Genomic DNA, 23,078 nt, shown 5'->3' with positions numbered 1-23,078 from the left:
GAACATTCATGTGAGAAAAGCAGTTTGAGACAGTTCTAAAGACCTGAAAGAAAACAGCTTCTCAGATAAATGTATTATGAAGACCTCTTTGAAGGCACTCAGCCTAGTACTGGGAGCAGTACTGGAAGAGGAGCAAAGATTTTACTTTTTATTCTCAACAAAACCATACACACAAGCAGGACAATAAACAGGAGTTTAACACTTTCTCAGAGTCCTGCTAAAGGTAACTGTTTTTAAGAATTCTGAAGGTCAAGCAACTGAAGAATAGCAAAGAAATTTTGTCCAGTTGAGGAATAGATAGCAGAGAAGCTGTTTTGTCCAATAGGAAATACATAAGAACTTAAGTTTCCTTTCTTATGTCTCATTTCTAGATTTCTTTAAACCTACACACACTCCTTTACTCCTGCTTCATTATGCAGATCTCTACGTGTACTCAGGGGAAAGTGTAATATAGGTTTATGGACAAACCATTATGTTTCAATTAATTTAATTTTGATAAATTGATAAATTTTAGGATTATTTCTCATTTTGCATTCTGGTTTAGTAAAGGTTTTATGTTTGAAGTTAGTGGTGGTGTTGTGACTGCTTTGCATAGATGGAAACACACTGATGGGGGCCTTCACCTTTTCCTTTTCACCATCTCTCACATATACTCTCTTTTCTGATATTGCTGCCACCCTGGTGGCCCTCGTATTCTCGTGCTTGGACTCTTTCAATAGCCTGCTATTTGGTCTGTCTGACACAAGTGTCTCCATTTCAATCTAACCTCAATTCAGCCATCAAAGTGATTTTCCTAAAGTGCAGATCTCATGATGTCACCTCCACAGATCTTTATCACCTTTAGGATCAAACAAACTACTCTGGAGCTCAACGTCTTTCATAATCTATCCCCCACCTGTCCAGTCTTATCCCTATTATTATGTGATCTAGTGACCTTGGCCTCCTTTCCACTCCTAAAATGAGACTGCATTTCCAATGACTATCTCCCCTGTCTGGACTGCTCTCCATATCTGTTTCCACCTTCTGCCTTCTCTTTTCTTCAAGTCCCAACTAAAATCTCATGTTTTACAAGAAGCCAATGCTAATATATCTTAATTCTAGAGCTTTACCTTTGTTGATTATTTCCTATTTATTTTATATATAGGTTGTCTATATATTTTTGTCTACCTATTATGTCCCCCATTAGATTGTGAGCTCATTGAGTTCAAGGACTAAATTTTGTCTTTCTTTGCATTCCCAATGCTTAGCACAGTATATAGCATATAGTTGATGCTTAATAATAATAAAGGTTTACTGATGGACAATTTTCTTTGAATTTTTCTCTTGATTAAAATAATCATTACCCATCCTTACCAAGTACCTGGATTATGAATCCAACATCAGTTTAGTGGGGAAGGTAAAGCACTGAACTCTGAAAAGCATTTAGAAGGATACAATTACTGTGATGTCCCTGATACAAATAGTCATATTTTCTACTTTGCCCATATTTGGCTTAGAAGCTCAAGGTTGCCTTAGGAAGTTGTCAACAATTCTCTCATTGTATTAATGTCACTCAGAAACATGTTGGCTGGAAGTCAGCCTTGGCCTGGTTAAAGATGAGGAATTTATTACCACCTTGGGCCTCTACATGATCCTATACAAAACTTTCCTTTTTCTCTGTCAGGTTTCTTTGTGATTTCATCAGAATCACTCTATAAATATCCTGATAACTTTTGGAACTCTAAATTAATGATTCCCAATTTGCTGAAAGTAGCTATACTGTCTCACAATATTTTATTTTGTTTTCCCCACTATGTTTCATCACTGTGCTAAAAGTGCAGAAGGGCATATATCTTGCACATTGAAGGAATTAAGCTTCATTTTATCTAGAAATTTTATTTTTAGAATTTGTAACATTCCTTAAGATGTGAAGAGACACCTTGGAACCACATTTATATAAACATGCATTCTCATACTGTACCTCCTCTCCCTTGCTTGTTTTTCTGTCCTCTTTCTCTTCCTCCCCCACCCTTCACCACCCTACTTCTCTCAGAAATCAAGGGCAAATTTACAAAAGACCCATTCATATTAAAGTAAATGGAATATGGAGAGAATGGAGAACATTGGTTCAGATGCTAATGCTTATGCCTATCATAAAGCTAAACAAAACGAGATACTCAAAGTAGAAAATCTTTTTAACTTAATGGGGAAATAAATGAGATATTTAAGTTCCATCAATAAGTATCAAAACAAAATAGTAGGAATGATCCTATGATCAGGTAACTAGATAGTACAGTGTAGAATTGCTGGAGCTGCAGTTATGAAGACCCATCATCAAAAACAAAGCTTCTTAAGGGCAGCTAGGTGGTGCAGAACACCAGCCCTGAATTCAGGAGGACCGGAGTTCAAATCTGACCTCAGACACTTAACACTTCCTAGCTGTGTGACCCTGGGCAAATCACTTAACCCCAGCCTCAGAAAAAAGCAAAAACAAAAACAAAGCTTCTTAAACTGTAGGCCACATAAATGAATGTGAGGACTGAAAATTATGATTTATTACCAGTAAATGTTTGATTTATGTATTTATTTTATATACCTGGGTTTATGTAAAACTTTTTTCAGGCAAAAAGGGGTTGCAAGTGGAAAAAAACCCTGTTCTAAGTAAGGAAACTGAAAGAGTTTAAAGCATCAAGCCTAAGGCTCTATCCACTATTCCAACTAATTCATAGTTTGAGGGGATGACATGGTCAAATGAAAAGCAGGCAGTGAGGGAAGAACAAAGGACTGGAAGAAGGGGTTAGACCAAGGGCAGAAGTAGAAGCAATACTCTTGGCAAAGACAATGGTCACCTCCTCAGAGAATGGGAACAAAGGAGAAAAGGGGTGAAGAAATTCTACATAGAAGAAGGCATAGAAGAAACAGAGGACTTAAGTTGGTTGCTCCCCATTTCTTCAGTAATATAGGTCATCTGCTGAGAGACAGGGGTGAAGAGTGGCATGGGAACAGCAGCAGTTTCCATAAATGTTAATAGCAGCCCACAGAGCTGTGTGGTAAAGGCCACCTTTAATTATAGTAACCATATCTGCATTCCCTGATTAAGAAATGATGAGGGGTTGAGACAGTTAATGAAGACTGACTTCTGGTTTACTCATGTACATTTGATTATCAGAGAATATGCTGAGATTCACCCCCTGATCCTAGGCTGTGATAAAAGTAATTTCACTTGAGAATATTGGATAATCTAGTATACCTTAATGAATGGAAGAAAAGGAGATTTCAGATATACAGAAATCCAGATGGTTGGTGAGAAGACTTTCTGGAGACCATTCCACTGTGTGAATTGATACAAATCTTCAGGAGACACATAATGCCAAAGCTGGTCAATTCCATACCATTTCAGACAAGGGAAAGAATTTGGCATTTGCAAACCAAGTCTCCAGATAAATAAGGGCCAGATAAATGAGGTTATATTTAATAAATAAAACCATTGTCAGAGATAATTCCATATATCTCAACTCAAAAGTTCTGCTATCTCTTGGAAGATTTGAGCAGAAAATAATAAGTGAAATTATTATATATTTATTACATTGGTAATTTCAAACAAAGTTTTCCTCAGAGAAGTTGTAGAAAAAGCACTGTCTCCCTCCCAAGTAGTTTCTCCAGATCCACTGAAAGCCATGAAAATAAATATTTATGGATTAGTGAATCTGTGATTTAATTCCTGGTGCTCCTATCTCAAAGACCCATACCTACAGACCTCATCCTTTAAACTACTTTTTGGTATTTTCCCCTAAATACTCCATAAAGGATCTACTAAAAGCCATGGAAGATAGCTCTTTAAAAACTTTTTCCAGATATATATATATATATTTGTTTATTTTACATTTTGGATCCTGAACTATCTCCCTTCCTCCCTCCCAACTCCACACTAAAGAAGATCAACATTTAACAGGGGTGTGTATGTGTGTGTGTATGTGTGAAATCATACAATACATCAATACATACTTCTATATGTAAGTTCTTTCTCTGGAGGTAGATAGTATCTTCCTTTACACATCCTTTATAATTGATCTAAATATTCATACTGCTCAGGATAGCTTAATCATTCACAATACTTCTTTGAACAAGATTGCTGTTTCTATACCCAGTATTCTCTTGGTCCTCTTTATTATTTCATGCAAATGTTTCAGCACTGGAATTAGTATCATACCTTGAATAAAGCTTAGAAGCCAAGGGTCTAAATATGTGACCCAGAAAGCAAAGAATTATAGACACAGAGAAGATTAGACAAATGCTTAGAGATCATGGAGGCACTTTATAAAACTGAGACCCAGAAAAACAGAGTCCAAGGTTCCATGGGCAGTTAAAGGGTAAGCAGGAACTGGAGCGTAGGTCTCCACATTCCTAGTTTACTATTTTGGTTGAGTTTTTTTTTTCCATCACATTACACTGTATCAAAGCTAGAATTTAATTGTGTTTATCTGTAGAAAATAAATGAAGCCACAGTATGACTAAAAGTGTAGATGATCGAGGACTCATTCCCCACGTTATCAAAAATAACATGTGGGAATCAAGAACTTGTAGAAGTAGAGATATTTCTCAAAGGTCAATCTGCCCATATCCCAGTCACTCATGATTCAGTCCAGTTTGCTCCCATTTATGTCAGTCATAAGGCATTGAGATTGTAATGATCTCAATTTTACATGAGGATATGGGATGACTATCTTCCAAACTCATCCCAAATAAAATGAAATGGTAATAATTAGTTGGGAGAAAAGAACTACTGAAGTTAAGCCCCTTCAAAATTTCTTGGGCCACCTTAGCTAAGTTTCTAGTGTCTAAAGAGAGCTTTTGACTCTCTGTGTTTAGATCAGAAACTGGCAGAATTAAGTCACTAGTACTATCACTGCCAAACTAAACTGATGTTTGACTAAAAGGTCCACAGAAGAAGGCCAAGGTTGGGGGGTAGGCCAGGGAGGATGGATGAAGCTATCTGGTAGAAGGAAGGAAATCTGACTCCCCCCCCAAAAGGTCACTGCAGGTAGGAAACAAGGAAGAGGAACATAGAAAAATGGTCTTTCCTCTGCCTGTCTCATTTTTCATTCAAGCTGTGTACTTAGAGGTGCTAAGATAGTATTAGAGTATGGCTTGAGAGGTTCACTTTACCTACAAGCCTTCAATTGTGTTGTTCTGTATCATTTTGGCACATTTGTTGCTAGTGTCCATAGTTCAAGGTTCCTACAGTGTCGACTTAGATGCCAGATGGAAAATACATAAAGTCACGGGTATTTGGCAAAAGTCACTTCTACAACTAGCAACAGGAATTGGCTGTCAAACAGAGATAACTGGATAGAGTATGGTATAGTGGATAAGGAGTATAGATAATCTTATCCACAATTCACCATCTTAGAAATGATGAGCAATCAGTGTATGGAAACCAGTATTGGAGACTCCCCTAACACTGATGATCTGATTTCTGGTCATATGTCTCAGCCACCGTGGTAGGTTCTTGCCTCTTTATGACCCTGGATGTATTTCTGATTGCAAATTTTGGATGACCATTTCAAAGTAGTAAATGGTATTCTCCCTATGTGGTTGGCTAAGTCGAGAGTCAGAAAGCTTCATCTTCCTGAATTAAAATCTGCCTCAGACACTTACTAGCTGTGTTACCTTCTCATTTCACCCTGTTTGCCTTAATTTCCTGATTTGTAAGATGAGTTAGAGAAGGAAATCACAAACACTCCAATATCTTTGCCAAGAAAATGCCAAATGTGATCACAAAGAGTCAGATAAGACTGAAACAACCAAAGGATAATATTCTATGTGTTTCCAGCATAGTATAGCTCCTTAGAAAGAAGTCTTCCTCATCTAAGTATATTTGACAGTAAGAAATAAGCAAGAAACTGTTCTGAGCTAATCAGGACAGTTGCAAATAGTCCCATACTAGGAAAAATTGACTCTTTCCAAGTAGATAAACCTAAGATTCCCTATAGCTCTACACTTAAAGAATGGCAGCATCATCAGAATATAACAGGATTGGGGAGACAAATTAGTACTTTAAAAGAAACAGGATCATGAATTTAGAGTGAGAAGGTCCTTCCTTCAAGGACACACAGTTCAACTTACTCATTCCTAAAATGAGATCCACAAGGTCAAGTGACTTTACAGGTAGTGTAATATAAGTATTAAATTGTAAGAGCACAACTTCAATAAGAATTGAACCCAACTTTTCTACTTCTAGATGAAGAATTCTTTGTACCACACTATATACTACATCACACCAAATCTACTGAGATATGAATATTAACATTTGAATATTACTTTTAATCTGATTTACTTTTCATTTGCTCCAGAAATCATTCCTTCAGTCATTCTGCCCTATTTATCTTCAACCTCTCCCTAACGGCTCTTCTTTACTGAAAAATCCTCCCTAAACTTCAAGCAATAGCGTGACTTACCATTTTTTCTCCCTTTTACAACAAAACTCTGGAGAGAAGCTGTTCATATGTTATCTTTACTTCTTCCCCTCTTTCTCACTCCTCAACCCTTTGCAATCTTGCTTCAGATCTTATTATGACTCAACTGAATTTTCTCTTTCCAAAGTGGTCAATGATTTCTTAATGGACAGATCTGATGGTCTTTTGTATATTTTTATCCTTCTTGACATCTATAGAATAACTGCCTTTGTTGACCACTTCCTCTCTGGATTTTGTGATACTGCTATTTCTTGGTTCTCCTCCTACTTGTCTGACCATATCTTTTGCTAATTCATCATTAGTATTATACCCTCTAAATGTGGATATACCCAAAGGTTCTGCTCTGAATCTTCTTTTCATCTCTTTCTATACTTATACTGACATCCCTGCTAAGTGTCTTTCCTCTCTCGAATTTCCAATTTATACTCTATCCAGGTGCCAAAGTGATTTTCCTTAATCACAGACTCAACTCTGTCATTCCCCTATTCAATAAACTCCAACAACAATAAAATCCATTATTAGCTCTCAGATCAAATGTAAGCTCCTCTGTTTAACTTTTAAAGGCCTTCCCAACCTGATCTTAATCTACATTTCCATCCTTATTTTACCTCATCCCACTTCTTGACCTTTATGGTCCTGCCAAAGTGTCCTTCTTTTTTCTCACAAATAACATTACTCTCTCCCATATCAGTGGCTTTGTACTTGAACACATTTTCACTTCCCTTCCATCTCTCAAAATCTCTTCTTTTCCTCGAAGTTCCACTCAAGACCCTTTCTGCATGGGACTTTTCCTGATCCCTGAATTGCATAAAATTTGTCTTGCATTTATTTTTATATAATCTGTATAAGACTGTTCCTGTATTACTTCCCTCACCATAGAATATATAAATAAGTAGCTTGAGTGCAGGGAATACTTCATTTTTGTTTCTATATCTTTTCATTAGTAGCTCCCTCCATGCCAGTCCAGTTAGATAGGTTGATGGCATAAAAACAAATATGTCAAATGAGAGACTTGATTATTTCTTCTCAGGGATACTGTACATTTTCCCCATAGATTCATCCTCTGATGAGGATGGTTCCCTTTCCCCTCTATCTCTCACCCACACACTTTTCTACATATCTATCAAAGTGCCTTGCTCTCAAGGGACTAAAACCTGATAATACTGCTACATCTCTGTATTCCTCATAAAGAAGGTTTTTGGGAGGGAAGCAAGGTGAAATAAAGGCTATCTTTTTTTTTATTATTTTCAAACCTTCAAAATACCTGTGATCTCTGTCTAAGAACTCTGATAAAATATAAACTCCATAAAGTCAGAAAATCTATCTTATCTACATTTTGAAACTCCCCCAGTGCATAACATACTGCTCTTACAAAGTAGGTGATTATAAAGGTTTTGTAGATGTCATTAACCCTCCTTCTGAATTTTTATCAGACCTGCAAGCAGGAGAATAAGATCCCATAAAAGTTGAGGCACTCAATTCTGATCTTAATTGGTTCAGTGGCTACAAGGACATCCAAAAAAAGAAAAGAAAAGAAAGAAGGAAAGAAAACGATCTATTTATACAAAACTATAGCAGCCCTTCTTGTTATGGTTAAAAAATGGAACTCAAAAAGATGCCCATCAATTGGGGAATGGCTAACAGCTGTAGCATATAATTGTACTGGAATATTATTGCAATTAAGAAATGATAAATAGGATGATTTCAGAAAAATCTGGAAAGACTTATATGAACTGATATATAGTAAAGTGAATAGTATCAATCCCAAAGGACTAATGATGAATATAATTTTTACCAGAGAAAGACCTTATATTTATTGAATACAAACTGAGGAGTGATATTTTTAATTTTCTTTCTTTCATTTTTTCTTTTATTCAAGTCTTCTTGTACAAAATAGGTAAAATACGAATATTTTTCATAATTGCACATGTATATATCTGATTGTTTACTTTCTCAGGGAAGTGGGAAGGGAATTGAGGAGAGGAATAGAATTTGGAACTCAAAACTTTAAATTAAATTTTAAAAAATTTAAATTTTTAAAAATTGGGGGGAAATCCCAATTTTTTACTTCAATGGCTGAAGTCAAAAATAGAATAGGTACATATTCCCAAGTGAATGTCCATCCATTAAGGTTTGGCTAAACTATGATATGAACATAATGCAACAGAATTATATAGTAAGATATTCTATATATAAAGAATTCAGTGAAATGTATATGAACTGATCAAAAGTGAAATAAGAAGAACCATGAAAACAAGAGGAAGCTAGAAGCCACAGTTAGTAGAGTTGTATACTTAGAGTAAGGAAGACCTGGATTCACATCCTGTTTTAATAACTGTATGACTCTGGGGATTTCAGTTTCCTCATTGGGAAAATGAAGGAGTTGGATTCTATGGTTTCGAACATCCCTTTCAACTCTGAAACATAAGTGTAATAGTGACTATAATAACATAAATTAAACAAACATTAGGAAGAAACTGAAAATGCGTAATTGTACTTGAATGATCTTGGCCCTGAGAACAGAAAATTATATGAAACATCCTTCCCTTCTTTTGAAAGAGAGATTGAGGCCAGTGTAGATGTCAGATGTGGCCACCTTACTTTCGCGTTTTTGCTGAAGTCATCATTTTTTCAGTGCTTTTTAAAAAATACACAAAGAGCTTTACAAATACACTTTATTTAATCCTCACAACAACACTAAAGGGTTAGTAATCCCTTTAACATACTCATTCTATAGATGAGACCTTTAGGCAGACAAAAGTTAACTGACTTGTCTAAGATCACAGAGCTAGTGAATGTTTGCAGCAGAATTTGAATTCACCACTTCTTGACTCTAGTCCCAGTATTCTATCTTCTGTATCATGTATTATAGATTTCTTTCTCCCTCCTTCCCTTCCTCCTTTCTTCCCTCCTTCCTTCCTTTCTTTCCTTCTTTCCTTCCTTCCTTTCCTTCCTTCTTTCCTTCCTTCCTTTCTTCCTTCCTTTCAGATTTTGCTGATTGCAAACCTGGGGCTCTAGCCACTTGGTTGGCTTCAGGGAATAGTTTGTAGTCCAGTTTGACTGGAGCAAGGAATTTGGGAAAGAGTATAAAATGAAATCAAAGAGAGGTAATTGATAAATAAAAGGCAGTAGTAAGGCTTTTAAAATTATATATGTGGGGCAGCTGGATAGTACAGTAGATAGAATACCAATCCTGAAGTCAGGAGGACTTGAGTTCAAATCCAGCCTCAGACCCTTGATACTGTCAGCTATGTGACCCTGGGAAAGTCATTTAACCCCTATTGCCTCACCAAAAAAATAAAATGATATATATGTATGTGTATATATACATACAGCTATGTGACCCTGGGAAAGTCATTTAACCCCTATTGCCTCACCAAAAAAAATAAAATGATATATATGTATGTGTATATATACATACAGCGTCAGATTGCTATCAATATTACATCTAAGTCTTTAGTCATTGAATTTAAAACCAGAAGGAACCTTATGAATCATCTAATCCAAATGCCTTCCCAAAGTATGGTCATTCTCTGTAGGGCTGTGCTCAAAATAAATCATATTAAAATGCTTCAAGGCCAGAGACACCACTTCATTTAAGCTTAAATATAATGACCCTGACCTTCTTCCCTGCCTCACACACCCCAAATACAAAAGTCCAGTATGTTCTGGACTTCATGTTTATTCTTTTGATCATATTGAGAACTGACCCAATTGTGAACACGACAGGACTTGTGGGCAGATTAGATGGAACCAAGGTCTTCTCTCTGGATACAGCTGACCTAACTTATTTCTCATAGCCTTATACCAAAGCACCCAGTGAAAGATACTAGGAAGAAAGTCTTTGCTAAGATATATTTTTGATAGTATGCCTTGCAGAGCAAGAGAAATAAGCATTAGTGTTTTCAAATCATTTCTACACTGTGTTTGTGGAGGTCTTTGCAAATTCCAGGTTAGTGCTAATGGAATTATTTAAAAGCTATGCCAGGTTTAAACTAAGCCTCCAGAAAAAAATAAAGAATAAGTTAGTGAGAAAATTTGCAAGGATTTGAGGCTGCATGTACAACAGAATAGGGTATATGGAAGGTATTTATAGGTAAAATCAGAAGTAACACACTGTTCTCCCTACCCCTCCCACCTCACTCTTGTGGATGGCTTTCCCAGGACTATAGAACTGCCCGTGCTGAACTTTGCAACAGTCAGACAATCCACATTCTGCTCTTCATCCATTTTGGAAAGGGCAGTGACTATATTTAGAACTTGGCTTTTAGTTCTTTTGAATCCCTAAGTTATCTCCAAATTTGAAAGAAAACTCTTGGAAAAGACTCATAACATTATAGCCAAGATGAGAAATAAATTCCCTCAGCACATCAGATACTGGGTCTAAGAGGCTGGTTTGAACTAGATGGTAGGCGACATTAAAGAGCCATTGAAGATTTCTAAGCAGAAGAATGATTGGCAAGCAGGTCCATATATTTAGTCCTGATCTCCTTCCTGAGCTCCTGTCTCACATCACCAATAGCCTGCTAGATCAACCAATCACCTAGCTGTCTATTACCACTGTGAACTCACTATGTCCAAATCAAATCATCATCTTCCCACCTAAATCTACTCCTCTTGTTAAACTTCCCTATTTCATTGATATCACCTCAGAGTCATCTCCCTAACATCAACCCCTTCTTTCTAGTCTCTCTGTACCACCCTAAGTTAGGCTCCTTACCACTCCCCTGGGCTTTTACTGTGTACTCCTCATGGTGTCACTGATGCCAGAGCCTCTCCTCTCTCTGAGTCAGCTACCATCTCCCTAAGACACAGGGCTGATCGCATCATTCTGCTTCTAAAAAACCTTCATGGTTCCCAGTTGCCTCTAAGATAAAGAGTAACTTCTGACACATTCAGTCTTCAACAACCTGCTTCTAATCAGCCCCAACTGATTTCATTTTACAACTTTTCCTATAATCCTTATTCCAACCAAACTGGACTATGAACTACTTCATGAATCTGCCAAATAGCTGGAGCCTCAGGCTTGGAGTCAGGAAAATCTGAGTTCAAATCTAGCTTTAGATAGTTACTAGGTAACTACTTGAACTCTTCGGTTTCCTCCATAATAGAATGAGAATAACAATAGCACCCACCTCCCAGGGTGATTGAGAAGATCAAATTATATAACAGTGTAAAGTACTTAAAAATAATGGTATACAGTAATTACATAATAAATGCTGTTTTCCTTCCTTCCCAAGCTATTATCTCTTGCCTCAATATATTTGCACAGGCTATCACCCAAGCCAGGAATACATTCCTTCCTTCTGTCTGCCTGTATGGCTTTTACATGAGGTGTTCTACAATTCCAAAGCTGAAGGAATCAGCATCTCAAATGGTTTTAAAGCAATTTGTTTATATCTTTCTTTTGCCCCATCCCTTTTCCAATAATGTGTCAAATGTCTACCTTACAGGAAGATGCTCCTTGAAGATAAGAACTATTCATTTTTGTCTTTGTATCCCTCACACCTAGTAAATTTGTCTTGAGAGTAAGTGCTTAATAGATCTTTGCTGCACTGAAAGGCTAAAGTGATGTGATTGAGTCATTGAAACTATGATAAATTGTTTTCCGTATTCTCTGTTTAAGAAAGCAGGAAAGTATGTAATACATTTTGGAAAGAATTTAAATCCAAAGTAGAAAAAATAAAGGGGAAGAAGGTTCAGTTACAAGGAAAATTTGCTTGTGGACAGCTTCAATCAGTCAATAAGCATTTGATAAATGCCTATTATGTGCCAGGCATTACACTAGGTGCTGGGGATATGAATATAAGATGGGAAATGTCCTCACTTTCAAGAAGTTGGAAGTAGGAATCCGGAATCAGTTTTTTCACTGATCTTCTGTATGATCTTAGTAAGTAAGTAAGGCACCCCCCAACTTCCTCTCATTTCCTCATTGGCGCAGTAAGGAGTTTGGCTAGGTGATCTCCAGCTTTAAAAACATTTCCAGTGATGCTGGATAAATGCAGTGCTTAGATTTCAAGGTCTTTCCAAGATCTCTATTTACTTCCATCCAGTGCTAAATGTAGGGCAAATGATGTGTCTCTTCTCATTTAGCACTTAATTACTGTAGCATCCACACAATACACGCAACTGTCAGATCCGGAAGAGGCTCTCAGAGTTTAGATAAAACACAGCCCTCTCCTTATTGAAGCCTGGAGCCAAAGTGGAAAGGACTGGACAGGGAGGTCAACATTTGAACCCTAGTCCTTCCATTTACAATCCACATGGATTGTAAAAATTGCATGGAATGCTTCTCAGAGTTGTTGAAAGAATTTTGTAAATAATAAAGAACTTTGTACATGTAATTTAGCTAATGTTAGCATTAGACATTTTGGATTTGTTCTAAATGATAGGGTTCAAGGGCCCAATTTGACTCTTCTCATATGATCTCATTTGAACCTCACTGAGTTTCACTTTGCTCATGAACAAGAGAAGCTCAGACTAAGTGACTTCTCAAGTCCCTTCCAGCTCTAATCTATGATTGTACAACTATGTAGGCTTTGTTTCTCCTTCATTCTATCTTCAGTTCAGAAGCAAACTCTTTTCCCTTTTATCCAAATCTTCCTTCTGTTTATTTCTTCATAAGTTATGTCTTGATACTTGGCATTTATTTCAATAAAGCCTTTAAGTCTTAAAACATCTGTTATCTAATGAGAAATCCTCTCAGCAACCCAGTGATATAGATAGAGTAGGTATCCCCATTTTACATATTGAGGAATGGAGGCAATAAAGAATAGAAGTGATTTGCCCTTGATAACATAACTAAAAGGGTCAGGGCTACATCTTTTAACTTCTACTACTGTGCTCTTTATGCATTAGACATACTCTAGTTGAGAGACATACTCTTAAAAAACCCCCAAAAACAGAGCAGCTTTCCCCATTCCATCATTCAGCTGTTATTAACCTTCATCTAAAGAATCTTTTGATTTGCATCTTCTTTCTCTGCTTTTCTCTCTGAATACATCATTATGTAGATTATTATATAATGCAATAACAGAGTTGTTGTTACTTGTGGTTATCCATTAGTGTATTTTGCAACTCAAGGAATTTTTTTCTGCAGTGTTATGTAGAATATTAGGATGAAACATATAAGATAGTAATAACAAACTTTATTTTATTATGATAATTACTGTTGTGGTATGAAAGCTCACTGCGAAGCAAAACTAGTGGCAAAAGAAATCACAGATCAGCTCACTGCATCAATATTGAGAAAACACAAACTGGTATTCTATTGGTTCTTCTGCAGAAGGCAGCTACTAGAATCTCTACCTAAAAATCAATATCAAATGAAGTTCCTGGAATTTAGAGTTGAAGCAACCTAACGATTTTATAAATGAGTATATAATCAACATACAATCTGAGACATTTGTATGGAAAAGGGATGGCAAGTTTGGTTTTGTCCTGATAGTCAGTAGGTAGGTTTAGGGATTGGTATACATATTTCTGTATGTTCATATGTGTGTGTGTGGTTACAAGTAAGGGCTCTTCCCAAGCAAATAATAACAATAACAATTCACGCAGTACTTTAAAGATTGCAAAATATTTCACAAAATTATTTTTTTGTCCTTACAACAACTTTGGGAAGAAGATCGGGGCCAAATATATACACCTGATGGCCAGTCATTCTTCTGTTTAGAAAATATGTCATTGTTGCTGTTTGGAGATAGGTGCTATTATCATCATTATTATTTTATTGATGAAGAAATTGAGGTATATGTTGTTATTGTTATTGAGAGGTGGGTATTATTATTATTATTATTACTATTTTACTAATGAGGAAACTGAAGTATACATTGTTGATGGTGTCATTTTCAGTCATGTCCAACTCTTTGTGATCCTGTTTGGGGTTTTCTTGGCAAAGATTTTGGAGTACTTTGTCATTTCCTTCCCCAATTTATTTTACAGATGAGGAAACTGATAAACAGGGTTAAGTGACTTACCCAGGATCACTTCTAGTAAGTATCTGAGGTGACATTTGAATTCAAGCCTTCTTGATTCCAAGTTCTGTACTCTACCCAGTGAGCCATCTAGCTGCCCAGCTAATAATCAAACAGGTAACCATAACCCTCACTCTGACACATCAGCTTATAAAATGAAATTAGAATGAACATTAAGGAGAGCCTAGAAGGCATTTTAAACACCAGAAAAATGTTTAGAGTCTAGCTCAGAGATAACAATTCTCTTTATATTATGAGTCCAGATTGTTGTGTTCAGTTGTTCCCAACTCTTTATGACCATATGGACCAAATCACACCAATACTGTCCAATGGAGTTTTCTTGGCAAATATACTAGAGTGATTTTCCATTTCCTTCTCCAGTGCATTAAGGCAAATAAAGATACTAGGTGTTTGGGGCCACATTTGAACTCAGTACTTTAGGTCCAACACTCTACCCATTAAGTCACCTTGATGCCCCATGAGTACAGATACATGAATTCAATTCTCAATTATCTCATCAGGTAGCTGCATGATCTTGGATGAGTCAATTTAAATTCCATTGCTTAGTGTCCTTATCTGGAGAATGAAAAGTTCATTCCAGGGGCCATCACGAGTTATCTTGACACTTGACTTGCCACTGGAAGCAGATAACTCTTGAGGAGAGAGTTATGATGATAACTTTGCACAGCTCTGCCTCACTTAAACCTAATTCACTCACTTTCATGATGTCTGTGGATTTCTTCAAGAATGAAGGATGAATAATAACAGTTCCTTCCAACCCTTAATAGGCTGTAAGTCTCTGATTCTTTGTCCTGAACACTAGGCCACAATTCAATAATCTTTCTTTTAGTTCTGCTTAAGCAACCTAGGTATGACTTTTGTGCTTCAGGTACATTAGCCAAGGTATGCTCATGATAAGAAGCATCTTCTGATCTGGAAGGGATAAAGCAAGAGAGACACAAAGAGAAGCAGAAAAGGCAGAGGCTGAGAATAGAATCCTTAAAGCCCTTTTTCTTAGAATAGAGGCAGCTGATAAGTAGGGGAAAGAACTGGATCTGGTATCTTGAAAATCTGAGTTCAAAACCAGCTTCAGATTCTTCTTAGATGTGTTTCTCTAGGCAAATCCTTTAACTTTGCCCATTTTCCCTAATCTATCTCTTTCCCTTACAAATATATGACCCCTTATACCTCTTAGATGACTCTATGAACTCCTCCTTTCACCAAGGTACTGAGATTGTAATCCTTTCTATATCCAAATACATCAGATTGTACCTAAGCCTTATTCTCCTCTGGACTTCAGTCACCTCATTCATAAAATAAGGTGGTGGAACTAAATGAAATATAAGGTCCCCTTCAATGCTAAACAAGAGGCTAAGATTGTGCATAGCCACATTTTCCCCTCAAGCTTTAATAATCAGGAAAACATAAGCTTCCGATTCCAAGCACCCCAATTCCTTTCTCCACTAGGCACTCTTATTTGAGGTTCCTCCAGATGTTAGCCACTATGCCACTGGTACTGGTCTACTCTCTAGATGAGATGAGGAGAAATGAGAAAGTTATAAGTTTAGAGACTTTGTGTAGCTTACATTTTAGTAGAGCAATAAGCAAATCTAATAAAAAAAATTCCTATATAAGTTTCGTTCCTTCTTAAAGACCTAGATCAAATCTCAGCTTCTCAGTGAAGTAGCTTTCTCCAACACCCCATCTATCCCCCATTCTCACTCCTGTAGTGGTACAGGAAAATCAAGCCCCAAAAGACTTTTCTGGCCTAGTTTTTTCCCCTTTCTCAATACTGGCTTTTGCTCAAAAAAGTACACAGTGTTGTTCTTTGCATGAGGTCGTATGCCAAATATACTTTCTTCATAATTAAACTCAAGCCAAATCTGTGTGGGCTTCATTAGTTTGACGAAGGCTGGGAATATAATGCAGGTTGCACAATTTTCCCTTGCTAGCAGAGGTTATATAATCAATAGGTTTTATACAATTTTTATAATATGCCTACTGTTCTCCCTTGCTAGCAGAGATTATATAATCAATAGGTCTTATACAACCTGTTATAATATACCTACTATAGAACACCTGCTGTTGGGTAGGAGGTAGTCAGCAGAAGTATTATAAATGTTTTGATGAGTAGTGCAGCCAAATAATTCTCCCTGATTCTGAATTATTGGGATTTTGGTCATTCAATACCTCACTTATTTCAGCCAATCTGTTAAGGAGGAAGAATATGTAAGGAAATACTGTTCTTATGTCTCTATAGAAGAATTTCTTAGGTTTGTCCAATTCTGCATCAAAGCTAAGTCATATAATATTTTTGTAGAGTGTTGATAGTACATTCAGATGAAATATATAATAATAAACTGCATTTTACTTTTATACTTATTATTTTATGAAAATTCACTGCTAAAAAAAACCTGGTGATAAAAGCACATGAATATTTGGAAAACATAAGTCAGATAATCACCTTGGTTGCAAAAGTGAAAACCCTATTTGTGTAAACGGATTAGAAGGAAAGCAATCTATTAAGAATTTTTTTAATCTCTTGGAATAAAAATTAAAGGGGCAAGCTGCTTGAAAAAACAATGGGGATTGTTTGGAAGAGAAAGAAAGAATTTTTGTGAAAGTGGGTGGGAACTGACTAAAAAAGTTCACAAGAAGAAGCTCATATACAGATGTGAATTTGTGAGAATGGATGTGAATTTACAAATTCATGTGAAAAAATTTTTTTCTGATTAAGTGAATGTGTGTATTTAATTTACTAAATGAAATATTATCCTTGAACCCAATTGAGTGGGTGAAGTCTGCATAGCACTGAGAAATGTCTCATCCCTGTTTCTGCACAACTGTACTATTGTAGATACATGTAGATTATGTTGAGAAGCAAAAGATTCAGTGTAGTAGATGTTATACAGGAGTATGAGTTGTCTAGGTGGGCCATTCTTCCATTTTTAGAGAATATATACATCTTCCTTCTGTTTTCCAGGACAAAGTTCTAAAGAATAAAACCTCTATATGTTACACACACACACACACACACACACACACACACACACACACACACACACACACACACACACACACACTCACACACATGAAAGTGTTATTATACAAGTATATGCATTAAGATAATTTTTCAAACACACTGGCATGAGAGGAAGGGATTCCTAGGATATATTCATCAAGATTTCAAATAAACATATGTACTTTTATTTTCTAATCAATCAACAACCACTTATTAAGCACCTACTATGTGCCAAGCACGTGCTCAACACTGAGAATCACCTCAAAAAATTATCTTGGTCACTATATACAGTGAAAAAAAGAGGTACCACAAACATACATCAATATCTCCTTAAAAGAAATGTGTTCTCCTAAAGTACAAAAGAGAACATTTTCCTTCTGCACCCACTCCTGGACTATTCTTAAGCTCCACTGATTGTTCCGTGCTACTCTATAAGAGATGCTTGAGAAGGATTGTATTTAGAAAACAGCAGCACAATTACCCAGGTGCCAGAGGCTCTGCCCTCTTACCAGCCTTCTAAGGAGACACACCAACGCTACAGGATTCCATTTCCCTTCACTGAAAGGGGAAGGAATATATATGATTGGGACTTTTTTTTCTTTGACATTCTCTGAAACTCACTAGCAACTTTGCTTCTCAAATGTTCATAAATCTACTTTCAGCTTATAGGCTATAAAATCAGGATATTTTTTAAACCCTTCCAACTAGCTAAGTGCCTGTGAGCACAAGTATATACTTATTTACTTCCTTGTTCACTGTTGCTACTTTACATATTAGTTTGTCTTTCATTCCTCCTTTATATTGTTTATTGGTGTTGTTATACTGTATATTGTTATATTCTATATTGATGTTGGGGTCTTTATTCTTTATAATCTCCTGTGCTATAATCATGGTGAACTCTCAACTCACACAGGCAGAAGCTGGCTGAGTTTTTAAGCTCAGCTCTGTTTCCATCTCTCCCACACAACCTCTCTCATCCCCAGCATCTCCACAGATGTCCAGTTCAGATGCCTGAGTGAAGTAACAGTACAATCCGAGTTTTAGCATTAAATCTTAGTAAAGGAACGATATAATTTAGGGATTGAAAAGGGCTGTGGATGGCAAATGGTTTCATGAGGAAGAAAGCTCTTCACAGAACTCATCCGAATGATGTGATAGAAAGGACCCCTTAAAGACATGTCAGTTATTGGGAAAATGGCAGTTGTTGTCTTCCTAGAACACTATTTAAAGTAGAAGAGTCATGTCACATCCCAGATAATGACTGGTTTGAAAAAGGTGAGCTTTGGTGGGGAAATCCAGGGCAATAGGAGTTGTCATAGCAACCAGTCTTTTCCCCAAATCCACTGCCTTTCTCCCAATTCTCACCCTCAAACTTGCCTAAAATATACAGGTATGTCATGACAGTAAATGGGAAACTGAATCTCTGTTCATTTCTTCCAATTCTTGTCCCACTGTGTTATCTCACCCTAGTTTTTAAAGGAGCAGTCAAGCATATGGCTAGCTAGAAAGGCCTGTTGCTGAGCAGCCTACTGTAGAGATTATATTATCCCTGCTTAAAATCAGTTGATGCAATATACCCAAAAGCAGGAGTCTGTCATCCTGGACCCTATCATTATTTGTACTTGAAATCTTAGAAAGCTCTATGAAATTTTCTCTCCCTGTCTTCCCCCTTCTAATCATCTTTGAGTTACCCTTGTTCTTCCCTCTTTCCTTAAAAGACAATGTGAGTCCTCCTCTTTCCCGAGAGGGAAATAGCTGACACTTCCCATGGGCCTAGGATAAAGCTTCAGTCTTCCCTACTTCAAAACAGCCTTTGCTCAAACCAATTTTTTTTCAGGATGAAGGGGATAAAATCAGTCTCATTTCTAACTAGGGTACTTTAAAAAAGGAAATTATAGAATAAGTAACATAAATTGTGAGAATCCAGTAGGAATTCCCTCCCCCATTCAGAAAAAGAAAGATAACAAATAAGAGATAACCAGTAAGAGTTCCGACAATGCTTTTTTCAGACACCATTTGCAAGATAACTCTTGCTTGTATTTATTTTGACATGGAAAAGATGTCTTGCCTGTTAAGGAGTGAGGTCACACCTCAGGAAGATAGTGTGAACTGTGGTTAATGCTATTCATCTGTATTCTGGCTTTGTCATCACTCTGTTTTCAAGCATTCACAAAGTCGGCTCTAGAACCTCTTCCTGGGACATTCATCCCCATTCTAAGCCCCAAGAGGCAAAAGTTGCAATCCCAAATACTTTGTCCCACATGGATCAATAATTCAAATTTATCAAAGTAGGGAAATAGCTTAAATAGGCATCAAATTTGCTCATTTCAGTGACAACAGGAAATGTCATAGATTTTTTTAAGAGAAAGGAAAAAGAAAGGAGCAATAATAAATGGCCACAATAATGATATCATCCGTTGGCAATACTATGAAGGACCATCCTGAAGTTCTCCTGCTTCCACTTTTCAACAATTTCATCAGAATGTCCTATCTCAATGATTAGAGTAAGGTGTTAAGAATATCAAGGAAAGGAGATAATTTTGCTGACAAAACACTTTTCCCCCATATCATTTTTAAAACAACAGTTATCTGCATCTCAAGGCTTAGGGGGTTGGGCAAGGCCATTGATTTTTCCCCACGCTGGGCCTGTAGGAGAAACACAGCAGATTTTCAGAATTCACTCTAAAGCTTTGTCCTACAACATGCCCGGATTGAGGAGAATCCTTTGTTATGACTTCACAGCAAGCCAAAAGTAAACACATTTATTTTTCCACAAAGAGCTCTAGCCCTAAATTGTGAGCCTTGGCTTCCTCAGAAACTCAAAAGGGAAGGCTGCCTTTCACAAGAAAAGGAACATTTTCTAACTAAAGGACAATGAGCAAACTGAACGTCCATGAGCAAACTTCCAAAGAAGCCTTCCTGGCTCAATTAAGCAATGACGCCATAGATCACCTGAGAGGCCTGAACCCCTTTAACAATGAATGACACAAATAAGACACAAATAAAAGATTTCTACTGCAAACACCTGCACTTTTAACTTACATAGCACATTTCAGGACACTCACAGAAATCTGCTGTTCAAAACACATCATACTCAGAGTTCACTAACATCTAATTGGAATATTCTTTCCTAAAATGAGCTCTGATCAGACAGGTGTTAATTTGAATAAAGAGCAAAACAGAACTGTGGATCTGAGCTCCACAGAGCTTTTGTACATGCCAAAAACATATCGTATTTCTCTTGTATTTGCAACATTCTCTCCATAGGATTAGAGACCACCTCCAGATTCTGGGTAAGAAAAACAAAGCATACTGGGACTTACCAGGTTGGAATTAGTGGCGTTGGAATCATCTTCTGGAAAGGGGATATAGATCGCTAAGGCCACACAATTGGCAAAAATAGTCAGTAAAATAATGATTTCAAATGGTCTGAGGAAGGGAGTTAAGGAAATTACTTCCAAAGAGAATATGCAGAACACAAACATACACTTTTTTAAAATTAAAGATTCATAAGAATTTTGTTTAAAGAATACATTCCAGGCCCCTTGTACTCTGAAAAGAAACATATGCCTTTTTAAGTGCTTCTAGTGGGTCCCCGCCAAAATTCTTCCTAATATGTCAAAAGCAGTGAAGGCCAGTCGCGTGCCAGAGTAAACATCAATTTCTAAAAAGTTTTTTTTTTTTTTCTGAACATGGGGTTGGGTCTGCTTCTTAAAAGTAGTGTCAGTTTCAGTTATCTTTCCTTCCCTCTCAGATCCCCTTTTGTCCCTCAAAGGGTTCCCCCTGATCATTAGTGACCTGGTAAAATGGGCAAGGAGTTGGAGCAGCTTGAGTGTGGAGGAGGGTTAGGGGGAAGGAGAGGACAAGAGAGGAAAGATGGAGAGAGAAAGAGACAGATGGGAGGATGGGGGAAGAGACAGACAGACAGACAGAGTCAATGATAGCAAGGCAGTCAGAAAGAGACAGAGAGACAGAGAAAGTGAGAGACAGAGACAAAAAGAGAAACAGAGGCAGTGTGTGTGTGTGTGTGTGTGTGTGTGTGTGTGTGTGTGAGAAAGAGAGAGAGAGAGAGAGAGAGAGAGAGAGAGCAGAGAAAAGGATAAATTCTCTCCCTAAGTCATAGAATGCTAAAGCTGGATGGAGTCTCAGAGGCTTCCATCTAACTTTTGTAGCATGATGCAGTAAAAAGAAAGATGAATTCAGAGGTCAAGATAAACCTGGATTCAAATTTTGCCTCTGACCTTTAACATTTATGAGTGATGTGACCTTGGATAAATCACTTAATTTTACTAAGATTCTGTTTCACCAAACACAAAATGTGGATGATGATATTTATAGTACCTACCTCACAGTGTTATTGTGATAATCAAATTCAAATAACATGTTAAGAGCTTTGCAAGCAAACCTTACCAGACTATACAAATGGAAGCGAATGGAATACAGAAATATTAAGTGACTTGCCCCAAATCCCATATGTGACACAGGAAAGATTAGAATTCAGAGCTTCCCTATTCCAACTTATTTTAGTCATGTTTCCACTATGCTGTCCACCCAATGTGCTAAGCAAAGGTGCCTAGAGCTTTCCTTTGGGGATTTTTTTTTTCCTTCTAGGCCAATTTGTTCAATCTGCTAAAGCTAATAAAATTCTGCCCAGTTTCAGATTGGCTTAATTGACATCCTTGATCCTGTATTTCTCATCATTATGGTGGTCCACAGGATCATAGCTAAAATCATCTTAAAAGCTGATCAAACTAATTCAATTTTTCCTATGAGTTATAGAGACGTAGATTGAATTATCCAAGGTCACATGTGACATAGGGAATAGAACCATTGACCTGGCTATCTTAAATAGTGTGATATATCCATTTGTCACATGTCACCTGTCTCTCCCAAAGTATGATAGGTTAGATTACCACAATAAAAAACATTATCAATCCACTGACCTCCCGCTCATCACCCTTTGCAAGCAAGGCTGGTATTCAATAGGACTTTAATCAAAGGAGACAGATTATAAGATGTAGCTTAGTTACACTATCTCAGGGTTATCTTCATCCAATGAGTAGAGGATCATTTTTTAAATTACTCTCTCTACTTAATGACAGCTTTTGAGCCCTCTATCATTCTATCTATCTATTTTCTTACTCCTCCTAGATACTCTGGGAACATCACCAAAAGCTACTACTAAGAATTCTTTTGTTTATGCTTAATAAGTGTTATTGAATGATGTTTCTTTTACTAGTCAAGTGGACCCCAACTTTTTTGTATTTTTCCTCAATCCCCCTCCATTTCTTGACAGGAAATATTACTGTGCTACTGGAAAATCTAATAAGTTGGCTTACTTCACAATTAGAGAATGAGATTCACATGGGTCATTGGTACAAGTAAGACTCTTCGTCCAAGTGCCTACCATTGGCTTCTGCTGTTTTGGTAGCATTCAGAGAAAATTTAAGTCATTTAATAACTGCTATTCATTCTCCATTCTTGAGTATAACTCATTGTTCCATATGATTCACTCATTTCTTTCTAATGGTACTTTTCTTTACTGATTCCTCATCTTTCTAAAGTTTGTACATCCATTTTCATTTTATCCCATACTGGGGATTCTTGACCAGTAGATAGTGTCTT

General features: G+C 36.9%; 1 protein-coding gene across 1 annotated transcript in view; it reads right to left on the bottom strand.

Moving 5' to 3' along the window:
* CACNA1C (calcium voltage-gated channel subunit alpha1 C) overlaps nucleotides 1-23,078 on the bottom strand; it is a 799,944-nt gene that overhangs the window by 689,091 nt on the left and 87,775 nt on the right. The window contains 1 exon segment of the mRNA XM_074269400.1: nucleotides 20,777-20,882. Within this exon segment, the coding sequence (XP_074125501.1) occupies nucleotides 20,777-20,882 (106 nt within the window).

This window comes from Sminthopsis crassicaudata, chromosome 5, assembly GCF_048593235.1.
Source record: "Sminthopsis crassicaudata isolate SCR6 chromosome 5, ASM4859323v1, whole genome shotgun sequence".
NCBI lineage: Eukaryota > Metazoa > Chordata > Mammalia > Dasyuromorphia > Dasyuridae > Sminthopsis > Sminthopsis crassicaudata.
Note: the sequence above shows the minus strand (reverse complement) of the source record. Positions and strands in the feature narration are given on the sequence as shown.